The 14,956-nt window shown below is 40.3% G+C and overlaps 1 protein-coding gene across 1 annotated transcript; it reads left to right on the forward strand.

The window, feature by feature from the left end:
* Nucleotides 1-1,745: 1,745 nt before the first annotated feature.
* QNG1 (Q-nucleotide N-glycosylase 1) lies at nt 1,746-14,245 on the forward strand. Its single transcript, XM_004440786.3, has 4 exons — nt 1,746-2,183; nt 2,709-2,968; nt 8,858-9,053; nt 13,420-14,245. The coding sequence occupies exons 1-4, from the start codon at nt 1,847-1,849 to the stop codon at nt 13,650-13,652; spliced, it is 1,026 nt and encodes a 341-aa protein (XP_004440843.1). The 5' UTR covers nt 1,746-1,846; the 3' UTR covers nt 13,653-14,245.
* The last annotated feature ends 711 nt before the right edge of the window (nt 14,246-14,956 follow it).

Genomic DNA, 14,956 nt, shown 5'->3' on the forward strand with positions numbered 1-14,956 from the left:
CTGTCAACAATTTTTTTCTCTCAGAGAGAAAATGGCCCAAATTATTTAACCTCCTGGATTCTTTTGAAGATCGTTAGATTTTCTTGCTAAGCTAATCAATTTCTTTGACTCCCAAGACTTAGAGCTGCTGGGGTAGACAGGAAAAATCTCAAATCAACAGATTTACACTTATTCAATAACTGTATTAATGTACTAGTGATTTTTTCTGGAAAAGCAAATCACAGTGGAGTCTTTAAAGTTCCTTTTTCTTTTTTTTTTTTTTTTAAGATTTTATTTATTTATTTTTTGCCCCCAAAGCCCCAGTAGATAGTTGTATGCCATAGCTGCACACCCTTCTAGTTGCTGTATGTGGGACTCGGCCTCAGGATGGACAGAGAAGTGGTGCCTCGATGTGCATCCGGGATCCGAACCCGGGGCCGCCAGCATCGCAGCGCGCGCACTTAACCACCAAGCCACAGGGCCAGCCCTAAAGTTCCTTTTTCTTAAGAAAATGAAGAAACTGGAGGGATGAAGATATTCTGCTTCTCTAGGGGCACACACAGCTGCCAAACTTAAAAGTTCCAAATCCTCCCCAAATTCCAAGATTCTTTACCTCAATAACCAAAGATGACTGATGATTATTTTCAATAGTTGATTTTTGAAGACATGAACGTTTTTATATCCATGGAGAGAGAGAAAAAGACACGCTTCTATACTAAAATTTCATCACTAGGAAAATTTGGATCGTCACTAAATTGACTCTTGTTACGGCTCTCCCCATCCTATTAAAAAATTTTTTTTTTTAGTTTGGGGCTGTAAGGTAATACTGACTTATTTCCTCTATTAATGTCTTCTCAGCAGGGCCATTGATATACTCACTACTTGACGACCACAATGGTTGGTATTGGTGAGCTTGGCTTGTAGAAAGTGCACTAATACTTAGGGATCCATAAACAAAAGTTCGAGTCTCAAGCCAACCATTGCTGTGACCAGGGGCTAACCACTGAACCACTAAGCTTCACTTGCAAAACGGGTGTTACACCCGACACTTTTGTCACGACCGGGACTAAATGAGATTCGGTACTTAAGCCAATTCCAGGCACACAATGTTAATTTAATAATTTAATACACTTGTTTGCTCAACCATTTATCGAAACGTTCCAACTAACAGTTAACTCCATTCGGCCTCCAAAGGGGCCAGGAATTGAGCAAAAAGAAGGAGCCTGCCTGGGGGACGGAGGTGGGGGGACCGCCGCCCTGTATGGCAGTCGGGGGTGGCTCGGACCCTCGCACCGAGACCGGCGGCCATAATGTTCGTCGCGGCCCGGGGACACCGACGGGGGCCTCGCCAAGGGCATCTAGCCCAGACTTCGCCCTCCGGGCTGTACACAGGCTGGAGTCATCACGACCCGGGCCACAGCGGCCACCTAGAGGCCCACCTGCCCGAAGAGAGGATGGGAGAACAGACAAGACGGCCCAGCCGCACGTCTCAGACTGGACAACTCCAGCAGCGCGCGCCTGACCCTTCCAGGCGGTTTCCGGACCTTCGGAACCGGAAACGGGTGCCCGGCGCGCGCCCGGGCGAGAGTGGGCGGGGCCGCCTTCCCGGAAGTGCTTGCAGCCTGGGCCTGGGGCGCGGCCCGGCGGTCACCGGCGATCCTCGGCCGTGCGGCGCTGCGGGAGGGGTCCTCGCGCCAGGCCGCGCTCTCGGTTCTCAGAGCCCCTCCGGGAGGCGGGCCCTATTAGGGCAGCAATCCCACGGTGGGCAGGGAGGGACCCCCGGCCCTTGCCCAGACTGCTGAGGGAAGAGAGTTTGGCCAGCCCGCGGGCAAAAGCGTCGTTCCCGGTCCCAGAGGGGAGGGGCGGGATGGACGGGCTCCTGAGTCCCAGGGAGTCCGCAAAATTCGTTGCAGAAAACAGTCGGGATGTGTTCATTGATGGCGGAGGCGTGCGGAGGGTGGCCGAGCTACTGCTCGCCAAGGCCTCGGGGCCGGCGCTGTGCGTGGAGGCCTGGAAGGCCCTTCACGAGCTGAATCCCAGGGCGGCCGACGAGGGCGCGGTCAACTGGGTGTTTGTGATAGACACGCTCAACTTCTCCTTCTGGTCGGAGCACGACGAGCACAAATGTGTGGTGGGGTACAGGGGGAGCACGTACAGTGGGTACTGGTCCCTGTGCGCCGCGGTCAACAGAGCCCTCGACGAAGGTTGGTGCGCGTTCTCCGGGTCGGACAGACAGCCTTTGAGGTTTCGGTTACTGGGAGGGTCCCGAGGAGCGGGCTGGGAGATGGAATAGTGTTAATACGGGGAACTTGAACTTCTTCATTGCCAATCCTTCTACTTAAAATAAAAGTAAGAGAAAAGGCTGGCAATGAATCTTTATTCAATGGGAAATGGTCCTAATATTTATCATTATCGCAGCTAAGTATAAAAGTCAGTGTTCTAAAGAACGCCGCTTTGATGACACCTGAACAAAGGGACAGCTGTTATAACACGTTTTACGCAGTAAAAATACATCTGATGTAATATGACAGTTGTTAGAAATGGATGAATAAGTACAGACAAGCAAATAGAAAATAAGGGGTCTGCTTCTGATTTTTTATTGTTCATCCACTTTTAGTGCATTCCTGTAACACTTACTTGGTTTCCTATTAATCGTACTTACAAGATACAAGGGTCCGATGGATGTAAAAGAGTGACATTTTCCCTCTGCATTTTCTTTTCTCCCTAAGGGGTACCAATAACGAGTGCTTCGTACTATGCCACAGTGACCCTGGATCAGGTTCGGCATGTCCTCCGTTCTGACACAGACGTTCCCATGCCTTTAATAGAAGAGAGGCATCGGATTCTCAATGAAACTGGCAAAATTCTGCTTGAAAAGTTTGAAGGTTCTTTTCTTAATTGTGTTCGAAAAAGTGAAAAAAGTGCACAGAAGTTAATGAATCTGATAGTTGAAAGCTTTCCTTCTTACAGAGATGTGACTCACTTTGAGGTGAGTTGCTTCTGTTGGGGATTTTAGAATTCTTAACTGTCTTCTGGTAGTTAACTCTTTTACTTCCAGAACCTCTTTTGAGAATAAAAACTTAAATTCTGAAGTTCATTCCTTATGGATGAGGAACAGTAACAAAATTGTTAAACAGTGTTTCAAAGACAGTACTCCTCTTCTGTTTTCTAATCAGTGTATTTTCTTTATTCTTTTGTCCTTTTTTCTGTGTCCTTTAAAAATGTTTCAAACCTAAAAAACACTGGACCTTCAACATGATGTCATTTAGGGATAATGAGGTCCTTTTAGTACTTCAAAAAATTTACTTCATTGGATGAAAATCAGAATGTATACTGAATTCTCTCTAATTAAAAGTATTTTTTGCAAAGTTCCAATGTATATATATATAGTCTATGTGTTTTCTTTTTCATGCACAGGGTACTTTAACAGCATTATTTGCTGTATGGTACAGAAAAAAAATTTAAGTAGATATACTCTTAAAATGGTGAACATTTTGTATACCCTCCCAGTGTACACCTGGATTTTGTTTTTGTAAACTTCTTTTAGAATCCGTTATCACTGTGTTTTAACTGTGACGTAGAATTGAAAGCAACTTCAGAGGAATCACACAGTATAAATCTATTGAATAAGTTAATACTTATGTCAAGTTGAAGTTTTAAAGCCACACTTTTGTAATCCCAGTTCAACAACTAAAATTACCAGTAATATTGTTTAAATTGCTCTTTAAGATTTACAGAGTGTTTGTGCATACACTCTCATTTGGTCCACAGAACAGCTCTATGGGGCCTAAGGACAAGGAGCATTATTGTTCCGTTTGCTGACCAGGAATCAAAGTCTAAAAAGAAAGGTTAACTAGTTTATCTTAGGTTATTTAGTCAGGAAATAGCTTGCTTTTCGATCCTACTATAAAGTGAGAGATGTCTGATTATGAATGTTAAGAGTCTTTTAATTGCAAGTGACAGACACAAAACTAGAAAAAACTTAAGCAGAAAGAAGAATTTCCGGGTGGGTATTGGGAGGAGGAACATCCAGGGTCAGGAACTCAGTGCCATGAGGATTCAGTCTCTCCTCTTCGCTTCTGTTGGCTCCCTTTTTCTCTTACTTGCAGACCAACTGTCTCCATGAAGTAGAAAAGGGCTGTGAATTTTGCATCTTACTGCTTCAGCCACCAGGGAGAGAGAGAGGGACACGCTCTTTCTCGGTTCCTGTTGTAAAACTGGGCAAGGGCTGCGTGAACTGGCGTAGATTATTACCAATTAAGTGTGGCTGCGGGTGGGGGGTGGGGGGCAGGGGGAGTGTGGATGGGGCAGAGCAATTCCTAAAAAAGAGGCCCTAGGCTGCTGTTGAACTTCATTCTGTTCTGACTAACCATTTTGCTAATGCAGAGTACTTGGAGGTTTATCTGTATCTTCAAAGTATATCATTTCAGTCTTGTTTTTCAAGAAATTATGGATCAAGAGTCTTGGACCATCATTCAGGCCATCTAAATATATTAAACAGTGTATAAAAGAAATCAAACTGCCATTCATGTGACTAAGAATCCATGTATTCCAGAATCGACATGGTTGTAATAGAAGGGTTGATAATAACTTTAAGATGACTTCAGGATGGGCCAGCCCCGTGGCTTAAGCAGTTAAGTGCGTGCGCTCTGCTGCTGGCAGCCTGGGTTCGGATCCTGGGCGTGCGCAGACGCACCGCTTCTCCGGCCATGCTGAGGCCGCGTCCCACATACAGCAACTAGAAGGATGTGCAGCTATGACATACAACTATCTACTGGGGCTTTGGGGGGAAAAAATAAATAAATAAAAATCTTTAAAAAAAAAAAAACATGACTTGAGGATGAAATGAATTCAGGACACCATGCTGCTTATTTACTTTCAAGTTGTCCTGAGTTTTTGTTTTTGTGGAAGAAAGGAGTGAATTTTTTTTTAGATAATAATATTGAGTAAGCATTTGCTGAGTTTCTATTTTATTTACAGCACAGTGCTTTTGATTTGCTTTGCTTAAAAGTTCAATTTTTAAAAACTGTACCAGGATATAGATTAATTTTAAGGCTGATACATTTTAAAATGAAAATTAGTACCTGAACCATTTCCCATCAGTACTGTACTCATTTCTAAAATACATTATTATGGAAAAATCCCCAAAATGTAATAACAATCATACTTAAGAATTTTAACACTTTCTTAAAAGAGTATTATATTTTTTTCATTTATTTTTCCATAAGATTATCATTGATGTTACTCTAAAGCACTATATTTCTGTAACCCCTATGATTCCTAACATAACACTGAGCACGTAGTGGGTGTTCACTTAATGCTTTGATTGGTCAGTTTACGGGTATCTTTGCATATTAATTTTACAGATGCACAAATAAAGCATTCGTGCCATTAATTCCAAATCTGGAGGATTTCTAAAGAACTTTTGGGACTGCTTTAGAAATTCAGGAAGTGTTAAAATCAAATATATCTTTTTATCCATATTTTAAAAATTTCAAATTGCAAAAGTAAAATGTATTAATTATAGAATTTGGGAAGTACAGAGAAGCAGTCGCTATTCTACCAAGAGGTAATGACTGTTCACAGTTTGGTCTTTTTCTCTGTGTGTACACGTGTATACCTATGGGCAGGGGAGAATTAGGATCCTGCTGTATAAACTGTTTTAAAATTTAACATATTATGGGGGCCAGCCTGGTGGCATAGTGGTTAAGTCCGGGTGCTCTGCTTCCCATGGCCTGGTTCCTGGGCGCCGACCTACACACATAGAGGAAGATTGACAACAGATGTTAGCTCACGGACAGTCTTCCTTGCAAAAAAGAAAGAAAGAAAGAAAGAAAAAAACGCTTGCTCTATTTTGTATGTGGGACACCACCACAGCATGGCTTGATGAGCAGTATGTCTAGGTCTGCACCTGGGATCCAAACCTGTGAACCCTGGGCCACCAAAGCAGTGCATGTGAACTTAACCACTTTGCCACCAGGCCAGCCCTGAGGAACTATATTTTTAACCTCTTCAAGTGACTCTGATTTAGAATATGCAGTAACTATGTAAAAATCCTAATTAATAAATTAGCTTCCTTAGGCTGTCATCTTTACTCTGACATACTGATAAATATACATGGAAAACAGGAGCTTTTTTTTTTTTTAGGGTTTTTTTTTTTTTTTTTTGAGGAAGATTGGCCCTGGCTAACATCCCTTCCAATCCCCCTCTTTTTGCTGAGGAAGATTAGCCCTGAGCTAACATCTGTGCCCATCTTCCTCTACTTTGTATGTGGGATGCCACCACAGCATGGCTTGATGAGCGGTGCTTAGGTCCACACCCGTGATCCGAACCTGTGAACCTCAGGCCGAGAAGCAGAGCGCATGAATTTAACCACTACGCAGCTGGGCTGGCCCCACAGGAGCTTTTTTGATATTTTAATTGTTATGTTACTCTTAAGCATTTGTAATTCTTGCCCTTTCTAATTTGTTCATGATAAATTTGTTGAAGAAAATCAACTCATGGTCATAGAGTTTTTTCATTGATAATTATTTTTTAAAGGTACTATTTTGAAAATGTTTTACTCACAAAGCAATATTATGGAACATATAGGACATTGTTATTTTGGGATTTACTGGTATTTTCAGTGATATCAGTTAATATTTTAGAAACAGAATTTGATTACTAAAATCATTTGATTACTGAAATCATTTGATTACTAAAACCATATCAGCTTAAGAAAATGTTTTATAGGTAATTTGAATTTATTTTTGGATTTTTCACTTGAATCTTATTGTTTTTTTTAAGTTTTAAGGGTATTAGAATCTAATCTTTCTGATATACTTGTTGGCTACCATGGAAACAGTGTAACAATTTGTGTTTTGTTAGATGCTAGCATTTTTGTTATTTAAGTCCCGTTTCTAGATTTTTCCGTTTACTCTATGAATCTTGTTAGAAATAGGAGACAATATCTTCTGTCTATTATAGTAAACATTGTGATGTAATAATTGTTTGATACACAGTTTTATTTTGTAAATTAAGTTTTATGCTTGCTGTTTAATAAAATAGACTTGTATTGGAAACCTAGTTACTATATAGAAGTTCAGTTTATATAGAGGAAAAATTGCCAGGTTGTCATGTTTTGATAGGTTTAGGAATATAGGTTATTCCCAAATTATGTAAGGATACTTCTTAATGGTGATTTGTGCCCCCAGCACTCAATTTAATTTACGAACTTTATACTGTGTCAAAAAATGAGCATATATATTTGCCCTGGAAAACAAGGTACTGAATTTCTTGGTGGCCCTAGAAAATTTAATTTACTTATTAACAGGAGGTCTAGGTTGATTGCAATAGGGTATACCTTAAAGTTAAGCAATATTAGTTTATTTCTCATTTGCGCAGAGTATTATTGGAGTTTTTTTTTAGTAAATAAAGGAGTCTATAATATGATCTTAAGGAATTTTTGTGTGGAACCTTTCCTTGAAGAATTTCATTTCATTTTTTTTTTTTTTTTAAAGATTTTATTTATTTTATTTTTTGCCCCCCAAAGCCCCAGTAGATAGTTGTATGTCATAGCTGCACACCCTTCTAGTTGCTGTATGTGGGACTCGGCCCCAGGATGGACAGAGAAGTGGTGCCTCAATGCGCACCCGGGATCCGAACCCGGGCCGCCAGCATCGCAGCGTGCGCACTTAACCACCAAGCCACAGGGCTGGCCCTCATTTCATTTTTAATTTAATTATTTATGTCATTTACTTATTAAAACCTTCTCTGAGGCGGTCAAGATATATTTTGAGAACTAGTAATATTGATTATTCCCATTTAGCAGATAAGCAGTTATAAAAGATGACTTGAGGTTATTACCATTTGGTATTAGGACTAGGAATAGATTGTAATTATCTGTTTGTGTTTTTCCATAGGCTGTGCTGATCTGCATTTGTAATTTTACAGAGAATTTTTGAGTTAAATTATAACCCACTATCTTATAATGCTTGGTTAAATTTATTTCTTCCACGTATAAATACAATTGGTAGTTTATTTTATTATATGGGCTTACATATTGACTTGGACCATTTCCAAAAATGGTAGACTGGATAAATTCTGGCTGTGTATCAGTTGTGTCTTTATCTCTGAAATAAGTTAATCATATTATCTGAAAGGAAACAGTTAAATGAATGTTGTGATTCTCATCAGAGGTGAGTTTAAGGATGATTAGTTTCCTCTTTATACTCTTCTGTGTTTTGTACAGTTAACATGAATTATGTTGCAATCAGAAAAACATATATATATATCTTTTTTGTTTGTTTTGTTTTGTTTTTAAAGATTTTATTTATTTATTTTTTCCCCCCAAAGCCCCAGTAGATAGTTGTATGTCATAGCCACACATCCTTCTAGTTGCTGTATGTGGGATGCGGCCTCAGCATGGCCGGAGAAGCGGTGCGTCGGTGTGCGCCCGGGATCCGAACCCGGGCCGCCAGCAGCAGAGCGCGCACACTTAACCACTAAGCCATGGGGCTGGCCCTATATATATCTTTTTAATTTAAGAAACTTTCTAAAGAAATACTATCTAGCCATTAAAAATAATAAGCAGGAGGATGACAGTGACACAGAAATATGTATGTGAAGTAATGCCATTGAAAAAGAACACGAAATAGTACCGTGATTACATAAATTGTGTTGTATGCACCTTGAAAAACATAGGACGTAAACTTGGAGTGATAGAGATAATTTAATATTTATTAGCCCCCCTTTTTTTTCTGTAAAAGGTCTATAAATTCTTACCAACAGAGTAAGATTATTCTCCTTGAAAAATGTTTTCAATGTGTGCCCTTTTTTTAATAGCATGCTTAAAGCTTTCAGATACCCAGATAACATTTATATTCTCTTCATTCATCAGGGGAAAAGAATTTCTTTTTACAAACGGGCCCAAATCCTTGTGGCAGATACATGGAGTGTGTTAGAGGGAAAAGGAGACGGCTGCTTTAAGGACATCTCCAGTATCACCATGTTTGCTGACTACAGATTACCTCAGGTTCTTGTTCACCTGGGAGCCCTGAAATACTCGGATGAGCTACTGGAGAAGCTTTTCAAAGGTTTGCCAGCTTTATTAAGACATTCCTTGTTATACTATGACTTGTTGAATCTCTGTCTAATTTCTTTCACAAAAGCTCCTTTCCTTAAAAAAAGCACTGTTTACTGTTAAAAGCACCTGTAAAGAAAAATGCAAGGGCAATTAAAATATAGAGAAAATTGATTTTTGTTGTTTACACTGTGGAGTGTGGATATTGTGGGAAATTGCGCTATTTGGACATTATAATTTCAGAGCCTCATAATAAAATGAAACCTAAATTTATGTTACATGAAGGTGTGCAACACTAAGACAGTTCATCAGATGTAGTATTGAAGAGTGTTAATTAAGCTGAAGAGAGCACTACACTGTGAAATATAAAGTGGGCTGAGAGGTGGGTAATATGTACTGGATTTCAAGTCAGGAGGCTCCAAGGTCTGCCACTGGGTTATCTTGCACAAGTCACTCACTGTTCCAGGCTTATTTATTTACCATTAATGGATTTGACTGTTGAGTCTCCAGAGTGGGAGCCTTATTATAATATATGAGTATAGATAATTGTGTTTGTGTGAAAATTAGCTTTTTGTTTTTTAAATATTTCTTTGTTTAAGAAAAATAATTATATTGTATAATTTTCATGTTAATCTCTTTTGGGTGCAGTATTTTCAGCTGCTTTTTTCTTCATATTTAAAAGAAAGTAGTTTTTATGACCGAATAATTTTCTCTTGTGAAACAGATTTCAATCACCTAAAATAACAATAACACAGAATATAAAGGTACCATTATTCCTATGGTTGCTTCTACCAGGTTTTTATGCTGCCTTGGGCAATCCATTTTGTCCCTCTGTTTCCTTATTTGAAAAATAACAAGCTATTTTATGTCGTAATGCTCATGTCCTGGGTTATTAATTGTTGGATACCTTTAAAAGGGACAACATCTAGCAGTCAGGGCTTTTACATACAGCCATACTCAGCTGATCTTTTTTTTGCCGTTGTATACGCCACTCATTCCTATCTCTGAACACTCTCTTGCCTGGTTTCCCTCACCCAAATTTTCTTTTTTTATGTCAAATCCTACACATCCACAAAGCCTTAGCTCAAATGCTACCTCTTCCATATAGCTTTTCCCGACTCTTCATGATTTATCCATCTTCTTCTCTTGAATTTTTATAGCACCCAACTGTCTGTGCTACTGTGAGAAAAACCCTAGTGAGAAGGGATCGTCCAGCATAGTTGAACCGAGTTGTCTGAATTTTCTTATGCTGTTTCAGCTACAGAGGCTCTTTTCCAGATGTCCAGCTGCAGCCGTTACTGCCTCCGTAATGTCCAGCTTCTAAAAGGATACTCTGCGATCCTTAGCTGGTTTGACGTAGGGTGAACAAATTCCTTTGCCCCTTAGTTTATTTAAGCAAAGGTGGATTTTTTTTTTCCCAAAATGTACTTTACTAGCAAACTAGAGGAGAGGCAGAAACTATAAATGTAAAGGAGTGCACACACAAGTATAGTACACTGATTTTTAAAAACTATCTTAAGTGAAATCTAGAACCAAGTGGCTTAACTAGATGAGGTAGAACCTTCCTTAACTGGCCTCCAGTGACTCTTCTTCCAGACCTGAGGATGTGCTGCACTTACATTCCTTTTCCTCTCCCCTCTTCTGGAATCTCCAGGACAGCTCTTGGAAAGCCTACCCAGACTTCTGTCCATTTTATCTTTAACCCATGTCTTTACCTAAGGCATATTTTTTGGCCAGTTATAAAGACTAACAATGTAGTTTGGCTACATTTAGATTCTTCACTGTGATTCTAGGGCCGACTTTCAGGCCTCACACATTGGCCATATTACCTTCCTTGACTCTAACCTGTGTTTGTCAGTCCTCTCAAATGGTTTCATTCTTTTTCTGTTTCAAAGTCCATGTCCTGGGCAGGCCCATGGCTTAGCGGTTAAGTGTGCGTGCTCCGCTGCTGGCGGCCCGGGTTCGGATCCCGGGCACGCACCGACGCACCGCTTCTCCGGCCATGCTGAGGACACGTCCCACATACAGCAACTAGAAGGATGTGCAACTATGACATACAACTATCTACTGGGGCTTTGGGGGAAAAAATAAATAAATAAATAAATAAATAAATAAAATTACAAAGTCCATGTCCTATCCCATACTATAAATTGGTGTATTAGTTACTTTATTAGCTTCCTAAGGCTGAGATAAATTACCACAAATTGGATGGCTTAAAACCACAGAAATTTATTCACTCACAGCTTTCAGAAGTCTGAAATCAAGGTGTTAGCAGGGCCATGCTCCCTCTGAAGGCTCTGGGAAGAATCCTTCCTTGCCTCTTTCTAGCTTCGAGTGGCTCCCAGCAATCCTTGGCATTCCTAGGCTTGTAGCCACATCACACCAACCATGGCCACCTTCCCTGTGTGACTCTCTGTCTCTTTGTATCCTCTTCTTTTCTTAAGAGGATACCAGTCATGGCATTTAACGGCCACCCTAATCCAGTATGACCTCATCTTAACTTAATTATATCTGCAAAGACCCTATTTACAAATAAGGCCACATTCACAGGAACCAGAAGTTAGGACTTGAATGTATCTTTTTGGGGGACACAGTTCAGCACTACAGTTATTTATTGCTCTGTAACAAATTATGCTGAAAGTTAGTGACTTAAAACAACAGACATTTATTATCTCACAGTTTCTGTGGGTCAGGAATCTGGGTGCTGCGTAACTGGGTGCCTTTGGCTCAAGGTTGCAGTCAGGCTGTCATCTGGGGCAGTGGTCCCATCTAATGACTCTAGTTGGATGTGGTATCTGCCTCCAAGGTCACTGTCATGGTTCATTTGGCAGTTCTGACAAGTTGATAGTCAAGTTTGGAGGAATTGGTTAACAAGAAAACTGAAGAGGAAGGGATGGATTTGTATGCTAGCACCTGGGGCAGAGTAAGGTAATGGAGGGCACAGCTTGTGTCTGTTCTTCCCCCTGCCCCAGTGACCAGTGCCTAAGCCCTAGGGAGACATGGAGGGAGGGGACACAAGTAACACTACTTAAGATCTCAGATGACAGAGTGGAACCCAGTGGGACTGGGCATTTTCCCTACGTCTCAGTGGATCACAGTGCTGGTTGGGTACTGTAAAGCTCTATGCAAGGGTTCAGATTGGTGGCCAGAGGCCAAATATAGCCTGCAGATGTGTTTTGTTTGGACTGAACAGTGCTTTAAGCAATTTTTAATTAGTTGTCAACACTTGAAAATTAGGTTTCACATGAAAAATCAAACTTTCTGACTTCTCTTGTAAAAATAGAGATATATGAGAACACTGGGTCTACCTTTAGATAGGGCAGTCCATACTCTCCAGCTCACCACAGTTTGCAACTAGCTGCTGCATTCACTTACTCTTTCTGCCTGATCCTTATAGGCAGTTGAGTTGATGAGCCCAACTCCAGTCTCCATGGCAAAGCACAGCAGTGCCCACCCTGCAGGATCAGATATGCCCTGGAGATGGGCACTGAATAGACTGCGGGTCCTGTGGGAGCTCTCAGCTCCATATTCAAGCAGAGCTGACTAAAGGATCCTGAATCTAGAGAACGATCATGGTTTTCCTTGCTCAAGTTAACAACTTTGATTTCCCAGGTTCTCTTTGATGCATCTAGGGTATCCCCAAGACAGCGTTCAGTTCTCAAGTGGGGAAGGGAGGTGCTATTTATTTGGCTCCCTAGGAGTCCTCCAAATTTTGCAATAATATTTTTTTTCCTGGCATCAAACCCAATTTTAAATCTTTTCTTTTCAATGATTTAATAATCTTGCTGTCATATTTTACAATTTATGGTTACTCCATATTCATTTAGCAAATATTTATTGGGGAGCTAGTATGTGCAAGGCGCTATGCTAGGTCCTAGGGACACTGAGACAAACAAGCCAGACATGGTCCCTGTCCTGGTGGAACTTAACTTGCAGTTTTGAATTAATGTCTGAGTTTAGAAATGGTTTAAATTACTGAAAATAAAGTCTGAGGTTTACAGTTTTAAAATGAGTACTATTTAGGAAGCTGGCCCTGTGGCATAGTGGTTAAGTTTGGTGCACCCCACTTTTGCAGTCCGGGGTTCACAGGTTTGGATCCTGGGCATAAACCACCACTCATCAAGCCGTGCTGTGGCAGTGACCCACGTACAAGACTAGAGGAAGATTGGCACAGTTGTTAGCTCAGGGCCAATCTTCCTCACCAAAAGATATAATAAAATAAAAAGTGTCTGGTGCAACTGAGGACCTGAATTTAAAAATAAATAAATAAATAAAATGAGTACTATTTAAATACTGTGTTTTGTTCTACAGTAAAGTTCTGAGTAGGTTTTATATCATTGACTCTTCATGCTTCTTGCTCTGTTTTTTCTCCCTTGCAGGAGAAATGCTCTCATATGGGAATAGGCAAGAGGTGGAAATCAGAGGCTGCTCACTTTGGTGTATTGAGCTGATCCGGGATTGTCTTCTGGAGCTTATTGAAAAAAAGGGTGAAAAAACTAGTGGAGAGATCAATTCCATTCTTCTGGATTATTACTTATGGGACTATGCCCGTGATCACAGGGAAGATATGAAAGGAATTCCGTTTCATCGCACACGTTGCATATATTATTGACTCAAAGTGTAAACTGATCCAAAGAAAACTCCTTGCATTTTTATATTACATAATCATTTGTATAATTTTGCTTTGATATTAAAAAAAGGTGATAGAGGTTACAGCAATAAGAAAATTGAATACCCAGTCTCACTTAAAATAATTTTCCTGACATATCACTCTGTATTCCCAATTTTATCCTTTGTCTGCTTGTTTAATTTCACCTATATTTTCCTTTTCTGTGGACACGTGACAGAAATAGTGAAGAAACTTTAATGCTTTCTTTAAATCTCAGATTTCTTAAAATTAATCATGCCTTGTAATGTGATTAATCTTCAGTGATAATATTTCATCCATTCAGTTGGTATCTTTTCTCAAGGTGTAGTAATTTTCTGTATACCTAATCATTTGATATGAGGGGGTAGGGTCTTTGCTGTATGAATGCTGCTGCTCTTGTAAAAATCCATCTTGACAGCTTATTTTAAACTTTTTATTGGCAATTACAGTGGATTTTGTACATAGGGATTTTCAATTTATGATATCTGTCTGTCTAGTAGTTTTTTCCAGAGTAACGACATTGGAATTGAATAAAGATTTTTAAAACTTCTCTTAAACCTGAAATGGATTATTTCATTAAAATAGAATTTACCACATATAATTTTTAAAGGTTTACAATGAATTTGATTATTTACTTTATGTTGCAGAACTCTCATTTCCCACCTTCACCTCCACCCTCCTTCTAACATAATTTTTTTCTTTTCAGACGTGAGGACCTTAGTTTTTGTTTTGTTTTTGTTAATCTTCTTTGTCAGCCCGCTGTGACTTTGTGTGAGTCAGAAAAAGGCGTCCTTTCCCCAAGCACTTTACTGCCATCTGCTGGAAACTTCTCATAATCACCTCACAAATGACAATGACTGAATGTGAATGGGGCCCCCTCGAGTTGTGCCCTGCACAACGTGCACCGCCGTAAATGGTGGTCCTGTATCTATCCCTCCCCTAGTGACTCGGGACGATGATCTCATCCCCAGTTCCAGAGGTAGACTCGAGTTAATATGAATGGTTTCTTATTCATGATAATCCCATCCTCTGCCTGTGATTGCTTTAGTAAGGGGCATGTAATCTAGTTCTGGCCAGTGACACTGGAGGGGAAGTCTGTAGGGAGGCTTCTGGGAAAAGATTTCTTCCCTTTTAGGAAAGAAACATAGAAGAAGGTCCCTGTTCTTGCTCTGAGCAATGTTGTCTAAACGTCACACGGGAAGCTGTAGTAGCCACTGTGTGGAGCCAGAGCCCACCACGCCTGCCATGCTGCACCAACCCTAACTATG

This window comes from Ceratotherium simum, chromosome 20 (genome assembly GCF_057802395.1).
Source record: "Ceratotherium simum simum isolate JZ-2026a chromosome 20, ASM5780239v1, whole genome shotgun sequence".
NCBI lineage: Eukaryota > Metazoa > Chordata > Mammalia > Perissodactyla > Rhinocerotidae > Ceratotherium > Ceratotherium simum.